This window comes from Lycium barbarum, chromosome 4 (assembly GCF_019175385.1).
Source record: "Lycium barbarum isolate Lr01 chromosome 4, ASM1917538v2, whole genome shotgun sequence".
Classification (NCBI taxonomy): domain Eukaryota; kingdom Viridiplantae; phylum Streptophyta; class Magnoliopsida; order Solanales; family Solanaceae; genus Lycium; species Lycium barbarum.
Window position 1 is genome coordinate 3198232 of NC_083340.1, and position 18016 is coordinate 3216247.

The 18016-nt window shown below is 35.3% G+C and overlaps 3 protein-coding genes across 5 annotated transcripts; 1 reads left to right on the forward strand and 2 right to left on the reverse strand.

The window, feature by feature from the left end:
* Positions 1-3355: 3355 nt before the first annotated feature.
* On the reverse strand, positions 3356-4264 carry LOC132637078 (uncharacterized). Its single transcript, XM_060354225.1, has 2 exons — positions 4252-4264; positions 3356-3924 (listed from the first exon to the last, which is right to left on the reverse strand). Exons 1-2 carry the CDS (start codon positions 4262-4264, stop codon positions 3356-3358), a joined length of 582 nt encoding a protein of 193 aa, XP_060210208.1.
* A 1734-nt stretch (positions 4265-5998) lies between these two features.
* LOC132638067 (protein ROH1A) lies at positions 5999-7509 on the reverse strand. Its single transcript, XM_060355055.1, has one exon. It carries the CDS (start codon positions 7431-7433, stop codon positions 6225-6227), a length of 1209 nt encoding a protein of 402 aa, XP_060211038.1. The 5' UTR covers positions 7434-7509; the 3' UTR covers positions 5999-6224.
* A 3025-nt stretch (positions 7510-10534) lies between these two features.
* Positions 10535-17465, forward strand: LOC132634856 (uncharacterized). 3 transcript variants are annotated; one of them, XM_060350971.1, is made up of 5 exons: positions 10809-11771; positions 11846-11940; positions 12279-12663; positions 13439-15322; positions 17134-17465. In XM_060350971.1, exons 3-5 carry the CDS (start codon positions 12314-12316, stop codon positions 17240-17242), a joined length of 2343 nt encoding a protein of 780 aa, XP_060206954.1. In that variant the 5' UTR covers positions 10809-11771; positions 11846-11940; positions 12279-12313; the 3' UTR covers positions 17243-17465. The 3 variants fall into 3 exon arrangements, with proteins under 3 accessions (XP_060206953.1, XP_060206954.1, XP_060206955.1); XM_060350972.1 differs by having other exon boundaries at positions 10809-11733; XM_060350970.1 differs by lacking the exons at positions 10809-11771; positions 11846-11940 and adding an exon at positions 10535-10692.
* Positions 17466-18016: the final 551 nt, after the last annotated feature.

An 18016-nucleotide genomic window follows, 5' to 3' on the forward strand; every position in this document is an offset into this window, starting at 1 on the left:
TCAAATTGCCAAATTCCAGAATGCTCAGAAATCCTTGGTTTTAGTTTACGATTTGAAATACGGTCCATATTGTGAAATACGGTCCGTATTTAACTATATGACATTCAACTGCCAAATTCCAAAATGCTCAGAAATCCTTGGTACCAGTTTACGATTTGATTTACGGCCCGTAAACTAAAATACGGTCACTGTTCATGGGCGTAAACTCCCATCCTACAACGGAACAGGGAAATTCTAATTCGCACATTCTTTATCTGATTTTCTAAGTCTTGGATCGTGGTCAAAGCTTAGGTTAAAGGTACGGGATGTTACAATAGCGCAGCGCAGTGTGAGAAAATACATACATATATATAAAGCATGCATAAGAGCCCAATCAAAAGTCACAACTATATCGGAGTGCCCTAAGGTCGGTAGCCTCCGATTATATTATGGATCAATCATCATCGTTTATCCCACCTTGAAGGAACAAGGGTCATAAAGTGAGATTACCAACAATGAAGGAAATTAAGAAATTAAGAAATTGCAAAGTAAGCTCAATCACCTCATAATAATATAAAGCTCAAGTACATGGAAATCTCTATGAATAAAAATCATCTCACAATAACATGAAATTCGTATGCCTTGGAGCTTGAATAAATAAATCCCTCATAATCATCATCATGGTTATCATAAAAGAAAATTATTCATCTTTAGCATCATAAAAACTTTAAGAGTCATGAATCTCTAACATTCTTAGAAATGAAAATTTTTATGGAATTCATGCATGGTTTAGTAGGAAAAGAATCATGCCTTTAGAAGCTCAATAACATCATAAGGATCACGAAATTCGTGGACTTCTAGCATTTGTGAAACCAATGATATTATGGGTATGACACAAAGGTTTATAACGAAAGGATCATGCCTTTAGAAAGAAAGGGATTAACCTTAACATACCTGGAAGATAATTTCTTGACTTCCAACTTACTTCCTGTCTTGCCATTCACTTAAGATTATTCGTAGCCTCGTAATCTACATATACAACCATTCATACTATCGTTAGGATCATCATCATACGCTCGTCTTAAGCCCTTAATTAAAATCTTTTTAGATTCTGTCGAAATTCGGGCACCATCTCCCCTGTTTATATGCCTAGCCCGGAATCATAATATCAACAACCAATCAACAACAACAATACCAACATCATACAAGATAAATATATGTATTTTTATCCAAAATTCTCTTCAAGCCTCAATCCATAAGCCAACAACACCAACACAACAACTATAACTTTTATTCTTGCAATTATTCCTTAATCAATGTTGATAAAGAAAAGATTCAAGGATCCATACCTTATATTTACTAAAGTAGTAAGATCTTCAATATTTACTTGTTCCCAAGCTAACTCCAACACCAAACGAAATTATAATAACGTCTACGCGTTGCCCGGACCTCGATTGATATTCCGTAGCTTGAATTTCACTCAAAATCCTCACTTCTAGGTGGTCTAAGAGCCCCTTTTCTTGGCTGAAAATTCTGGAACATTTTGGAGCATTTTTTATGAAGAAAAATGGGATTTTAACCCCTTTTATAGTGGCTAAGTCGGCAGTACTGTAGCAGTACTGTAGCGGTACTGTAGCAGCTCTGTTTCTGCGTTGACAGCTCAGTTTGTAACGTCTATAATTCTCTACTCCGATGTCCTATCAACGAGCGGTTTGTTGCCTTATAAACTGACTCGACGAACTTCATTTCAGGATTTTGAAACACCTTAAAACTCCTAATATACTAGGAGATATGCCCCTCCAAAGTTGACTAAAAATCTGCCAAAAATCCTGCCAACATTTCTCAAATTTTCATCAAACTTATTTTCTTCAATTTGCTTGATCTCGAAATCTTCCGAAACTCACCATACATGATATTTATCATTTGTTATACTTGATAATGGCCATGTTCTTGTGTTTCAAAATAGTCTTTCCCGATTACGACTTATGATATCGTAATTCATCTTTTACTTCATTGTTATATACTTCCCATGGCTTGTATCTTCCAAAACATCATGGGACGTCTCTGATACTCCATTACTACGATGAAGTATGTGGCATGCTCATGCTCTGAAAGTGCGGGGTGTAACAATATTTATTTTAACCGATTTTATTATCTTTCTTGTTGAATATTTTAATACAATGTCATCACTCATCTCACATTTTGTGTTATTTTCTAAGGAAACACCTTAATTATATAGTTGTGTCTTACTAGGGCTAAAGAAATATTTGAAGTAAAATGTATATGTTTTGTATGAAGACTTTTCCCCAAAAAAGCCCGAAAAAATCGAGAAAACCGAATAACCCGAGAAAAACCGAAGTTGAAAAACCCGAATTTTATTGATTTGGTTTATAAATTTAGAAACCCGACGCAATTGGGTTGGTTTGATATTTAAAAAATCCGAACCAACCCGATTCATGTACACCCCTAACGAAAATTATCAATTTCTTTTCTTGAAAAGCATCGAAGATTTTTGGAACAAATTCCTTATTGCAATTTTATTCAAGTCTCCTTAAATTCATGGTTCCAATTCCACCAAATAGATTCCTCAAACTTAAATGTTTTCCACAATTTTTAAATAGTTAATACATATAAATAAATAAATAAGAATTAAATACATATAGAGAGTGCATACCTCAGGACTCCCACTTTCAAGAAGTACCACCTTCAGCTTACCTGCAAAGATGTATGTATATATCACTCTTCTTTTGCCTTGTATTTATTAGTGTCACCTTTTTGAAGGTTAACTTCTTAAAAAGATAGGAATGAGGAAGAAACATAAACCTACACAACCGGACGCACACAAAAAGAAGGAATAGAGTGCATACCAGAGTCAATCCAAAATGTTGCAACCTTTGGATCAAAATTCCCAACTTCAACGGCCTCCCCAATTGTTCATAAGATGGTACCATCAATACCAGCTATAATAACTATTTAAAAATATAGGAGTATATGATTAGGTTCGACTCCTGTCGTTAACCTAGAGGAGTCAATACAACTTGCTCTATTGCGGCCCAAGAAGATTGATGAATCTCTCAAAGTGTTAATCTCGTTCAATTTAGCTTTAATTTGGTTACATCGAGTTCATATATATTAAATCTAATGGTACGGGTGTGGCAACACCCATCCAGACGCAGACGATAAGTTGAGTAACAATAAATAGTGCACCGGATGTCTCAACTAGGTAGATCAAGTATTCTGGTTGGTCAAGGATATCATAGTTAAGCTCAACAAGTAAGCGCGGCTCTACAATTGGTTCGGCAATACGAGGCCTGGCAATATCAAACACCCAGACTTCATCATTGCAAATGAATGCATAAAATTGTCCCTTAGTAAACTATGGTGCATACTTTATCAAATTTCTTGAAGTTAATATTAGTCCGGTTGAGATCTCCAGGTCGCCAAAAGACAGCCAACCATAATAGGTAACCACCACCACTGCATAATCTGAAGTAACAGAAGGACTGGCAGATAACAAAGCTTCGTCTATGTAGGGCCAGTTGTTTCCTTCTTTAACTACTTTTTTGCCATGTAAAGCCAATAAGTCATATAGAGAGGGAAGTTGTATACTGGTGCGAGAAAAAGGATGCAACAAGTTCATCTCTCTCGTGTTTGACAAGGTGCAGAGCCACCCTTCCGATGTAAAAACCTTCAATGGCCCTCTAGCTTCTGGGAGGAATACGCGTGAAAATTTTTCCTTGTAAAGAGAGTAAAATTCTCGATAATCGTCACCTTTATCAGCGAGCATTAGCAACGGAACTTGTGGCGAAAGCACGTCAAAATTTTCCTTTGTTGCAGCAGCTCCCCATGAGGTACAAATACCACCAAAAACAATGAAATCTTCTATTACTTTAACACGCTTTGCAATCGTAGCAATGAGGTCATGCGGCAATTCTGCCCACTTCCCTATAGCTTAGAAAGAAGAGGATGTAAAACTTAGAAGAGAACAACAATTTGAGGGCATTTATAAATAGACACTGTGTATGCTCCTATATTGACAAGGATTATGAACTAGCAGGCGTATGAAGTTTTATTAGTATTAGAATTTATATGGAACCGATTGGTTTGTCCATTGAACTAGGAACTAGCAAGAATATAATTTAGGATGTACTAAGGCTACTAGGAAAACTTTCTTATGATTCATGATGAATGCTTCTCACATTTTTCTTAAATAAGTGTAGCGTTCGGGTCAGCTTACGTGCATCTCGACTAATTCCACGTGATACATGTTACCTCCCACCAGCATAGATACCTGGTAATTCTGTCTATATAGAGATTTAAAAATTAATGATACCCCTATACAAAAGCTTATAAGATTTCATATGGTAAACTCGGCCGGTGGATTTTGTATCCGGCACATGGAATAAGTTAAACAGAAGTATACAGAAATTTAATAGTCAATAAATTAAATATTCTGTAATTTAATTTAATCAATTGGTATCTGTAATCTTAATATTAAGAGTTAAATAAGGTTTTAATGGAAAATTTTGAAATTCAATAGAGGAGTGTAAATATGAATTTTTAATGAAATAATTAGTAATTTATTATGGTAAGATTTGGAACTTTCTCTTGCCTTGTTCTTATGCCTATTGGTGAATCAGATACTCTTCCCCCAACCAAGACTGATTATCGGGAGTTGTTGCATAGCCGCTTGAATAAGCTCAAATAATTCAGGCAAAAATAAATTAATTCCATAATAAAAAGCATTATTAATTAATTTTGTGGTCTATATTGTACCTGAATCAAATTAGGATTTTGGAAAACTTTTTCCTAGTGAAAAAACAAAATCCTACACGTTCTGGAAAAGGTTTCTACCTTATAAACATGGTTGGATAAAGGATTCTTCCAACATATATAGAAAGAACTAATTTTTCAATAATTTCTTGAGTCATACGATAGGAGATCGCGGAAGAAAATCTCAAGCTCGCGTAATTCACACAGCTATTTCTCAGATTCTATGATTGATTAATATCTGTGATTATGTGCATCCATTCCATCATTTCATACCACTAGATTTCATTTAAATATCTTTCCAAATTGGAGAATTTTCTCGTCTTTTCCAGTTTTCCTCTTTTTGTGTAGAATTAATTATCACATGACGCATTGCACTGCAATTTTAAGTATGTGCAGACTAGTTAATTAAGTTGACATTGACAAATACTGGACGGTGGAAATGTTACTTCTCGCTGTCAAATTTCTAAAATTGGTCATTGTCGGTAATTCTGAATAACTTTCTGACTATTACTACTATTATGTGTTGTATTCTTTCTTTGTTTTTTGATTTTTTGGTTTTCTACTTGGTGTCCGAATATTACATTGGAGCTCAATTAAATTTGACTTTGCGTCGGAAAGTCCCACACATTGGAGGAAAAGTCTTTCTTGATAAAGGCGACTCCATACCTAAGGTTCAAACATGATACCTCCAGTAAAGGACAAAAGAGTACTTATCACTCCACATGAGATCCTTCAATCCTTAATCAAAGTCGCGAGTTTACTTTAGGAAAATGGAGAAATCCTTTTGATAGACTATAAGCGGTGAGAATTTGAATTACATGGGCTAGTTGGTTTCAAATACCGAATGCATAAAGAAAGAAAAAGGTGTAGTTCGTTAGAACTCCATATAAGCACAAAACTTGTAGTGACCTGATTTGCAAATCAAAATTGAAAGACCACCGAGAGGTGTGTGGAATGGTTGAGATCCCTCCACTCTTAAGCACAAGGCTTGAATTCTAGCCGCGAGAATAAAGAATTTCTTGATAAAGAGCGTTTTACCCCCTTAATAGGTCTATCCTATTCAAATTCAAATTCAAATTAATCAAGCAAGACAACTAGTAAATTTCGGATACCGAAATGATTAAACCCAAAAATTTCCAATTGGAAAATCTCAATCACCAAAATGATGAACACAATATTTACATTCCTGCGAATTAGGCAATTAGCAATACCAGTAACGGAATTATACGCGTTTGAAACAAAGAGATAGAGAAACAGAAGCACAATGGACAACGTCCACTGGAAACCAATCAATCTACTATTCCTTTCTTTTTACGTTATGAAACAAATAAAAACTTGAATTATACTAGTAATTATCACAAAAATTAGTCAACCTTTTTCCAAACATGACATTTTTTAAAACCAAAAGAGTAACAAAACAAACTAGTAATCCTTAATGTTGGAAATTGGAAAAAATTGAATGTTTGTTAAAGTCAATAAGGTACTGGTGTTGACATTTTACCAATTTGATCAAGAACATCAAGAACTTCAGCTCTGCTCCTCACAATCCTGTGAAACACTTCTCTAATCTGCTGTTGCAATGGTGCTAGCCCCTCCTCCATTTTCCGGCATATCTCCGCCATCTCTGCCACCTGTCCCGCCACCTCCTCCAGCTTCTCCTCCTCCGCGGGGAACTGAAAATTCTCCGCAAAATCCACCAAATTTTGCGCGACTTTCTCCATTTTTTGAAGCTCATCAAGCAACCCGGTCGTCCCTTTTTTCTCCTTTTTCTTCCATTCCTCCGCGATTTTATCCTGCAGTGCAATTAAACTCTGCCCCCAATTCAAATTCCTCGGCATTGGAAAGTGTGTCAATAGCCCTGTCCTTTCCTGACACGGAATTGCTGCCACTAGGCCCCACATCACGAACACGAATATCGTGCTCATAGCATAAATAGGCAAAGCGAGCCCTGTGGGCTCGCCCCCACGTGGCGCCACCAGAGTGGACGCCATTGCCTGAATCTGCTTAGAAGCGGACCAGGATTTCGCAACCGACCACGACATTGCACGAAAAGTACCATTAGTCCTATCTTTATTATTAGTAGTATTAGTTCCACTACGCCTACCAAAAGACCACGTGCGCTCAGCAGCTTTTGCATGATAATTATTCTCCTTATCATCCAACATCATAGACGTAAGCAACGTGTTCAGCGCCTTTTTCGCGCGTCGTACTTGTCCATCTCCCATTGGCTTTTGCTCTAGCGCGGTAACCGCGATTTGAGCTAGCTTTTGCCAGTGACGCACGAGTTCCAACCCGTGCGTCACAGCATTACAAATATCAAGAGATTTGATCGAACGATCAAGAATGTCCGGGACAAGACGGTCCAATGGTGGTTTAGAAAATTGAACAGGGTCGCGTCCGATTAGGACAAGCGCTTTAAATTCAGCCTCACAACATAGAAAAACATCGAGGAGTTTACGATACCATGATATCGAAAGAAGGGCAGTTTGGTCTTTTGCAGGGGAATCTGTTGTAGATGAAGGGTCGTTTGGTAAAAGATCAGAGAAACGTTCAGCTACATGTTTTTGGAAAAGTTCAAGGTCTTCAAGGTCTTGTTCATGATTGTTTTCCATATTGGAAACTTGATTACGACGAATACTTATTCGATTAAGGAATGATCCTTGATTATCCGTCATTGGCATGTTTTTTTTCCGGCGACAATTTTTTTTCAGTTTTATGTTTGTGTTTTTTTGGTGATGATTGGGAATTTTTTGTATAGAAGAAATGGTCAGCAAATGGAAGTTAATATAAAAGGAGTTGGAAAATTGGATGGTTGTGGCCATTTCTTTTTGTCGGATATGAAGACCGTTTCTTGCTGACTTGGTAGTTAATTTATTCTATCCACTGAAATGTTCGTTAGCTCCCCTGAAAATGTTCGGGTTGTGTACTTTCACCCTGAAATTATATTATTTGTCACTTCTACCATTAGAATTTGTTCTTGTACTATTCGAAATTACCCAATTTGTTGTTCACTTTATATTACTAATCCTTGTAGTATTCAATCTCTTTAATTTCAGCATAACTTGTCTTTCAAACCAAACCTTGACTTCACTAATAGAATAGTGAAATTAGTTGATGAGCTTTTGGACAATTCAATTCATATGAGCGAACTCTAGTAAGAACTATATAGAACCCCCTTTGATCGGTCTCACATCTTCCCATCCTCTACTTAGTTGTCTCAATTACGTAGATCTTGAACAATGTCCTATTGAATTAGTTGCACATGAGTATGGTATATGCGGACAACTTACTATTGAGAATCATTGATTCTTTCAGCTCTTGCTTTTTCGGAGGGTCGACAGGACAGGGGAGCCATAGCTGATGCATTCTATTCAAAAGGGCGGAACTGAAGTGAAGGAAATTGTGTCTCAACAATCTATATGGAAACGACCCCAAGAAACCTTATAATAAAGGAATAGTAGCATTCATGGTCCCCGAATTATTGGTAAATTTTGATGTTAATCCTTATGATATTTGACTAAGCACATTTAGCCTTCAATTGATTGAACTGTGTGTTTTTTAGTCGCTTTATGTATGAAATATGTTAAATATTAAATTATTTTTAGAATTATATTACTGTCAAATATGAAATAACACTACAAGCTTATTATAAAACATGAGTAATTAAGTAGTGGACAATTGGTAATCATGGTAAATTTGTGAATCTTTCACAAGTAGGGATCAAAAGTGTGAGATTCAATTAAGTGAAGGTCAAAAGTGCTTAGTAAAATATCACAATGACTAAAATCCGACGTTATCGATAATTAAGGGATCAAAAGTGTTATTAACTCTATAATGAAAGGGCTTTAATCTAGAAATAAGGATCTGAATAAACAAGTACTTCTAAAAGTTCTTAAAATGATGATGCCAAATTCGATAAGCAAATTAAGGACGACAAGCTAAGAAACAAACTCCATTTGTCTTTGCCTTGTTTTTAGTTTTTAGAGACCACAATCAGCATTGAGAAAGACGCTTTTTGGAAGATAATTTTTTTTATTCTTTTATAAGATCGTAAGGTAATCCAATAATACAAAATCCTGTATATAAGCAATAATTTGAAGTATGTCTCTGAGCAATTGAAAAAGAATATACTCTAAACAATTAAAAAATGTCCCAAATATATCATGATATGACATCCACTGTTAAAGCGAGATGCATATTTGAACATTCTTTTATTGTGCAGGAGTTATATTTGCTAGAAGATAACGTTGGCGGCTTTTATGAGCCGATACGTTAATGAAAGGCATATATAATACAAATCACAAATGTTAACGCAATTTATTTGCCTTTTTCAGTTTTTAAATTCAGGACAATTTTTTTTCTCTTTCTTCATCCACCCCTTTTTCCATTGGCACTTACAAATTAAAAGATGTAATATTTAGACTGCGATGGTCTCCACGTTTATTGTTTTCGCTTAAATCCGACATTGAATAAGTGTAAACATAGAGTCATAGACATACATAAATATATATTTCATTTATGCAAAATTCGCAATTACATGAACATTAATGAGTAAAGGGAAAAGTTTGCAACATCTTTTTGTATTTTACCTTTGCTACTTTGCAACATCCTAAACTAATTCTACACAATGATTGTTTTGAACGAAATCAAACTTTTGAATGGAATATTCATATTATGTAGAATATATTCAGTCTCAGTTCTCACAATACAAGTGTATAGAGCATAAAAAGACGAGTTGCCCGCGACCCCTAAAAAGGCGACATAAACCAAATCCTTATTGAATTTGGGTTTTCCATTACATGAGGCTCACACATGTTCTAGTAACTTCAACATGAAAGGTTCTTAATGTTAAATTGAATACCCGCTTCTCCAATCCATTAATTTACAATAGTATCTACAATTTCTTTCAATTTAACCAGGTCACCTTGAGTAACATTCCATTCATAACATAATCAACAAATTCAAGATGTACTCTTACAAGTGAAAGGAGTTCGAATACCAATTGTTACATATAATTTTTCTCCAGAACAAATAGATGGACAAAAAAGTTTAACAGACAACACATAGTAATAAATAAATAGTAGTAGCATTAATTCAATAGAGGATACTATTGATATAACAAACAGAGCAAAAAGAAGTAACATAATCAGCAAACGAATAAAGTCATCTTCTGTTACCAAATTATAATCATTTTTTTTTCTTTTGAAAAGCATCAAAGATTTTTTGAACAAATTCCTTATTGCAATGTTATTCAAGTCTCCTTAAATTCATGGTTCCAATTCCACCAAATAGATTCCTCAAACTTAAATGTTTTTCCACAATTTTTAAATAGTTAATGCATATAAATAAATAAATAAATAAGAATTAAATACATATAGAGAATTTGCTCGCTTTGTTTCAATATCTCATTCTTACTTTCTTTTTTTGTCTGTTTAAAAAAAAAACTTTTCTTTTTTGACAACCATTTAATTCTAACTTTGCACATGACATGTTTAAAACCATAAGATTAAAGAGTATTTTGATACATATATAGTTTTGATTTAATTTAAGACCTCTAAATTCAAAAAACCTTTTTACTTAAACTCTGTGTCAAATTAAAATCAGACAAATAAATTGAAACAAAGAGAATATTTATTTTTTATTATAAAAGCCAAAAAAGGAAAGAGAATAATTAGATGGACAAGGCCCAACTCCAAAGGCGGTTCCGTAAGAGGGGGGAAGTTTGACATTATGTAGCAAGTTACAGGGCTAAAGTGGTCATTAAATCAATTAGGGTTAATTACGTTCGCCTCCCCAAATTGCTAAAGCACATCCGATTTAAAGCCACAAAGTTAGAATCTCTCCCTTACAGAGCCCCTCTCTCTTTCTCTCATCATCTATTTAACCCTAATTTCTTCAAAACTTTCCAGCAAACACTCATCTTCAACATTGTTACAACAGGTATTAATATTCACTTTTCATCAATTGCCCCCCAAAGATTTGGTTTTTGCTCATTGTCCACCCCCATGTTTTTTCTTGAAATTCTATTTCGACCTGTACGAGGTTTTTGAAAACCCATGTGTTTTTTTTCTTTTGTTCTTCTTTACTGGTGTTTCTTTCTTGCGTTTTAGGCTCTTACATGTTTTACTTTTTACCTTCATGGGTGTTCCTTATTTATTTACTTTTTTGTCTCTTGATTATGCTTCTTTTTCCTTTTTTTTTTTTCCGGTTATGGCTAGCTTTATATTTTTTCATTGTTTACTCATGCCTGTGGTAAAAATTTGATCTTTTTTATTGACTTGGGAATGTAGATTGATTTTCATGGCTCATTTTGAACAAATTGTTGAAGATGATTCATATACAGCACTTTTAACTATGCTCTTGTTTTTTTTTTTTTTTTTGTAGCTTTAAAATTTCACATTGTTTAATTATGCCTGTGGTAAAGATTTGATTTTTTTCTTGAATATGGAATGTAGGCTGAATTTCATGGTCCATTTGAACTTATTGTTAAAGATGATTCATATAGCCAACACTAGCTTTTTTGTTTTAACTATGCTCTTGTTTTTTCCCCCTTGTTGTAGCTTAAAAAATTTCATTGTTTAATTATGCATGTAGTAAAGATTTGAGCTTTTCATGGTCCGTTTAAACTTATTGTTAAAGATGATTCATACAGCCAACACTAACTTTTTTGTTTTTGTTTTAACTAAGTTCTTGCTTTTTTCTTGTTGCTAGCTTTAAACGTTTTCATTGTTTAATTTAGCTGTGGTAAAAAATTGAGTTTTTTTTTTAATTGAATTGGGAATGTAGGTTGATTTTCATGGTCCATTTAAATTTATTGTTAAAGATGATTCATATAGCCAGCACTAATTTTTTTTTTTTTTGTTTGGTTGCTAGCTTTAAAAAATTTCATTGTGCAACTACGAATCTATACTTCACTCAGTTGTCTGCTCTTAGGATATGGGGTTATAGGACCTTACATAAGATGAATCATATCAACAGAGTGTAGGTGATCTTTATTGGGTTATAGTTCTTTATTTAAGGTGAATCATATAGCCTCCAGAGTTACTGTCATTGGGGTAGAATACTTTACTTATCATGAATCTTATCAATGTAGCCGTTCTAAGTCATTCACGGGGATAAGACCATTCAGGTGATATTGCTGAGCTTCTGTAGGACCTTGTCATACTCCGGATTGCGGGAGGGTTTGTGGTAAAGATTTGAGCTTTTTTCTTGAATTGAGAATGCAGGTTGATTTTCATGGTCCATTTAAACTTATTGTAAAAGATGATTCATATAACCAACACTAACTTTTTTTGTTTTAAGTAAGCTCTTGTTTTTTTTTTCTTTTCTTGTTGCTAGCTTTAAAGATTTTCGTTGTTTAATTATACATGTAGTAAAGATTTGAGTTTTTTTTGTTTTCTTGAATTGGGAAAGTAGATTGATTTTCATGCTCCATTTAATCTTATTGTTACAGATGATTTGTATAGTCAACACCAACTTTGTTATTGTAAAATTAAGTCTTATTTTTTATTCTTCCCTTTTTGCAGTGTTTTGAATTGGTTGAGGATTTTATGTCCTTGTAATGGCTTCCAAGAAGATAATTGCAATATGTCAATCTGGAGGAGAGTTTGTGACAAACAATGAGGATGGGTTTTTGACATATACAGGTGGAGAGGCTTATGCTTTGGATATTGATGACCAGACAGTTTTGGCTGACTTTAAGAAAGAAATAGCAGAGAATTTTCAGTGTGGCGTTGAAGGAATGACAATAAAATATTTTCTTCCTGGGAATAAGAAGACTCTCATTACTATATCTAAGGATAAGGACCTCAAGCGTATGATTAATTTTGTCAAGGATTCGGACCAAGTTGAGATCTTCATAATTTATGATGAAGCTGTTGTGAAAAATGAACCCAATGTCTCTGCCAGCAGGTACTTACTTTTCTTCGTGTTTTTAGTTTAGTTTGTTTGTTTTGTTGTTTCACTCACATGACATGGACAAACAGGTCTAAGTGAAATGCAATGTATGTTGAGAATTCATATAGTCGGTTCAACTTGGGATTGAGGTGTAATAGCTGTTGTACTCAGTGGCGCAGCCAGAAATTTTAACGAGGGGATCTAAAGAAAGCCAAACTTGCACACTGAGTGAATATACTTAACTATCAAGGGATTCAATAATTCACATATATACCAAAAAGTTTGTTTTAACCATATTTGTGCAGTATAATTTTCCGACAAAAGGGATTCAATTGAAGCCCCTTCAACACGCTTAGCTCCGCCAGACGCCAGTGGTTGCACTCAGATGGCATGGACCTTAATGCTTGTCTGAATCTTAGCATGGCGAGTTTCTAGTAGTTCTTTGGGTGGTGTTTTCTACACAATTTTTTCCAAGTGCTTTTTTATGTTCATTCTTCTATATGTTAACGAGTTTGAAAGATATGCTACTCCCTCCATCCCAATTTATGTGAAGGTGTTTGTGGCCACGAAGTTTAAGAATGAAAGGAAGACTCTTGAAACTTGTGGTTTAAAATAAGTCCTAAATATTTGTGTGGCTATAAATCATATCATTACTTCATTAGTGTAAAATGGTAAGTTTACAGTTGAATTGTTACCAAATATAGAAAGTTGTCCTTTTTGGGACTGACTATAAAGGAAAGAGTGTCACATAATTGGGAATTCTTAATTTAATGGCTTGCTTACTATGCAGGTCGACAACTGCGTCAGAGGCAGCTCTTACTCCTGCCACCCCTGTGGATGTGGATATGATTCAGTGTGATGATCTCCTTGGTGCTGATGCTGCCATTGATACAACTCCCCTGTGTGTCTATCCTGATGAGAACAAAGAGAAGCCTCGCCGAGCAGCTACACAATGGGAGAACGCAATAACTGGCGTGGGTCAGAGATTCAATAGTTTCGCTGAATTTCGTGAAGCTCTGCATAAATACTCAATTGCCCATGGATTCGCTTATAGGTATAAGAAAAATGATAGTCGTAGGGTAACTGCTAAATGCAAAGTTGAAGGATGTTCTTGGTGCATATATGCATCAAGGTTGCCTACCACTCAGCTAATATGTATCAAGAAAATGAATGAAAAACATACATGTGACGGGGCTGCTGTTAAAGCTGCGTACCGATCAACGAGGGGATGGATGGGAAGTATTATAAAGGAAAAGTTGAAGGTTGCTCCGAACTACAAGCCAAAGGATATCGCAAAAGATATTGAGCGCGAATATGGTATTCAGTTGAATTATTCTCAAGCAAGGCGTGCGAAAGAGAAGGCAAGAGAGCAGCTTCAGGGTTCTTTCAAAGAGGCGTACAGTCAGTTACCTTTATTCTGCGAGAAAATTAGAGAAACTAATCCTGGAAGTGCTGCTATAATAGCCACTAAGGAGGACTCGAGTTTCCATCGACTGTTTATTGCGTTTCATGCTTCAATATCTGGTTTCCAACAAGTTTGCCGGCCTCTTATTTTCCTGGACAGCACACTTCTCTATGCAAAGTATCAAGGAACACTTTTGGCTGCCGTAGGTGTAGATGGGAACGACGGAGTTTTTCCGGTTGCCTTTGCAGTTGTAGATGAAGAGACCAGTGACAACTGGCATTGGTTTCTTTCAGAACTAAAATCCGCTGTCCATACAGCATCCTGTCCGATAACTTTTATTTCTGATTTCCAAAGAGGGATAAGAGAGTCTTTGCACAATGTCTTTGGTGAAGAGTGTTACCACGGCTTTTGTCTCCGTTATCTTGCTGAGAAACTTAATAACGATTTGAAAGGGCAGTTTTCACATGAAGCCAGACGCCTTATGATCCAAGATTTATATGCTGCTGCTTGTGCAATTAAGCTCGAGTCTTTCGAACGATGTGTCGAGAATATAAAAGCTATCTCGCCCGAAGTTTACAATTGGGTCACTAGAAGTGAGCCAGAACACTGGGCAAATGCCTTTTTTGGTTGGACAAGGTATGGCCACTTGACATCCAACTTTGGGCAGCTTTTTTATGATTGGGTAGCGGAGGTGAATGAACTGCCAATTACTCAAATGGTTGATGTGTTACGTGGTAAGATAATGGAATTGATCTATACTAGGCGTGTTGAGTCCAGTCAGTGGGTTACGACTTTAACACCTTTGATGGAACAAAAACTTCAAAGTGAAACATCAAGAGCAAGGTCGCTTCATATATTATCCTCGCATGGGAGCACATTTGAAGTACATGGCGAATCTATTGAAGTAGTTGATATTGAACAATGGGATTGTAGTTGTAAAGAATGGCAGCTTAATGGGTTGCCTTGTTGCCATGGTATTGCTGCTTTGGAATACCTAGGAAGGAGCCCTTATGATTATTGCTCTAGATACTTTTCAACTGAGAGTTACCGTGTAACGTATGCCGAATCTATTAACCCCATACCTCATCTGGAAAGACCAATTAAAGGTGAACCAGATATGGAGCATACAGTCATTGTTGTGACTCCTCCACCAACGAAACGTCTGCCTGGTCGACCAAAGATGAAGAAGGCGGACACTTTTGACATAGTCAAACGTCAGATGCAATGTAGCAAGTGCAAGGGCCTGGGCCACAATAAGAAGACATGCGGGTAATTAACTGAAAACCATGCTTCTTTCAATTAGTACAATGTATTTTAAAGTAGGGATAATCACACTTTTGGTCCGCTAATTATGAGTAAATTCTGATTTTGGTCCTTGTGATACATGACTCGTTACATTTAACCTTCAATAATGTGTGCTTTTGGTCCTTTTATGTAGGAAATATTTTTTATTTAGACTATTTTTAGAAGTACATTACCCTCAAATATGGAGTAACATTACAAGTTTAACATAACATGGGTGTAATTAAACGGTGAAACGGTTAATACTTCAGGAAATTTGTGATTATTTACAAGCTAGACATCAAAAATGTACATTTCAAGTTATTGAGGGTTAAATGTGCTTAATGAGATATATAATAAGGACTAAAATTGGTATTTACCAATAACTAAAGGACCAAAACTGGTATTAACCCTTTTGGAGTATAACTCTCTTATTTGCTGATCATTCATATCCGTCCTTGTATTCACAAATTTTTGCCTCATTCCAGCACTTTGATTTCCGTGACCTGCAGAGATTTCCTCCTGAATATTCTTTAGATAGCTCCTGAGGGGGAAATTGTTACCTATCATACTATAGAAACACGTGAGAGCCTGTGAAATTTAGTACATTCTCATAAATGTGCAGCGTTTTAGTATTAAACATATAGGCATTTCTCATACTGACATAGAACGAGTCATAACTTCTTTGCTTGCTCTTTCTTCTCCTTTTGAAAGACTTATGTTGGTGGGGACTCAAAAAATATAACAACAACAAAGAACAAACCCAATGTAAACCCATAAGTGGGGTCTGGAGAGGGTAGTGTGTACGCAACCTTACCCCTACCTTGTAAATATAATCTACTCAAAAAGGTTGTTATTGTCTTTATCTTGGGATTTGATAAGGTGAAACTTTTCCTTGTTAGCCTGATGGATAATTTATTCATTAGCTTAAATTAGCAGGGAAATGCTGCCTAGGTGGTTGTGGTAACCTCTATCCAGGGGTGGATCGAGAGGCCCGCTTACGTGTTCCTGTGAACCCAATAGGTTTTGCTCAAACACTGAATATATATTAAAAAATCTACTAGTAAATATCTATAAACACTTGACTGCAAACCCAGTTATTATTGTAATATTAAATTGAGGTTGTTGTAGGAATACATAAAATTTAAATCCCGGATCCGTCTCTGCCTCTATTGCCAGTTAAACATTCAGACATTGAGCTAGAGTTTTTTAACTCAATGCATTTGAAGATCTAATTAATTCTTGTTCTGTCCGGTGATTACACTTAATTATTATTTAATTATTATTCACGAAATGAGAGGATTGTTTAAATATCTGAATCATTGCCAAATCCTGGAACTTCCTAATATGGTGAAACTGTTCCCTTAAGTAGCTCCGAGAACTCCACCTTGTCTTTGTTTGTAATGAAACTGTGAAAATAAAAAATCAGCAACAGAACTTCACCTTTTAAGTTTTATGCGGGTTGCAATTCACTGCTAAGTTGCTAGGAGCTTCAAATTTTCTACTGCATTTTCGAAGTTAGAAGAATTGCACCCATCCCATATCAGAAGAGAAAATGACAGAAGTGGTCCCTTATGTTTGAGGGTAAGTTAAAATAGTCCCTTAGGTATGCATTTAATAGTCTTGGTCCTTTAAGTTCTCCAAAAGTTAAAACACTTTTAGTCTCCGTCAAATATTTACTAAACTATGTGTCTGTCAAATATTTTCAACTTTTTCTTTTGATATCTTTTCTATATTTGTTTACCCTGCTAACTATGCTGTTAGTGACTGAATAATTATACTCACTCATCTGTTTACAGGAAGGTGAATAATATTGATGAATCAGACCCTCTACATCTCACTGGCTTGGTAACTGGAGAACTTGAAACTGCAGGATCCATGGAATTGGAATCTTCTTGTCCAATGTAGTTAAAACTGATATATTTAGATACCTTTGATAGATATCATTTAGGACAAGAGTAGATGGGTATAGATTCTCTCCCAGTATGGTGACATTTAATTTTTTTGTAGTTGGTTTTGTTAGTCAGAATTTTTTGTTTATAAAGTTGTGCTTGTTAATTTGATCTTTTTCAACTCCATGTGTTCCGAAGTAGCAAGACGAGTGAATGAAGGTGTTGTTAGCAGTTGTGAATACTTTTTTCATGGATAAACCCTTGCAGCGGAAACGTTCCTTTTGTCACTTATATAAGATTGAACTCATTGTGAACTTTTTTTATTATTAGTAGTGGCTCGTGAAAGTAAAAGTCCTCTTTCTTTAAAAAAGGGGAAACATTCGAGATTTGTGAACACGAATAGAGGATAGATTGTTAGAAGTATTTTTAAAATAATAAAATTAAGGTGAAAGAAAGTGGAATACGTAGTTAGTAGAAAGATGTCTATCAAATTTGAAATGACATGAGATAATATTAGCTTCTAGTTTTAGTAGTCTTTGAATTGATTGAGGGGTGAAATTTTTCCAATTATGAAAAAGAAAAAAGATGAATTGTACTATTGAGGCGGTGGAGTGTAATTTGCAATTACCCATTTTCTTCAAAATTACTATACTATACTAGTGTCGGGAAGCTCTTGCTGAATCCGGGCCCAAAATTAAAATAATAAAGTAATTATTAAGTTTCAATTTATGTGTCACAGTTTAAATTTTGAGAGTCAAACAGTTTAATTTTGACAGTGAATTCGGGTATA

Coding starts and splice junctions, on each gene's coding strand:
- LOC132638067 (XM_060355055.1), bottom strand. CDS start 7,433: ATGCCAATGACGGATAATCAAGGATCATTCCTTAATCGAATAAGTATT.
- LOC132634856 (XM_060350970.1), top strand. CDS start 12,314: ATGGCTTCCAAGAAGATAATTGCAATATGTCAATCTGGAGGAGAGTTT. Junction 12,664..13,438: donor CCCAATGTCTCTGCCAGCAG/GTACTTACTTTT, acceptor CTTACTATGCAG/GTCGACAACTGCGTCAGAGG. Junction 15,323..17,133: donor CACAATAAGAAGACATGCGG/GTAATTAACTGA, acceptor ATCTGTTTACAG/GAAGGTGAATAATATTGATG.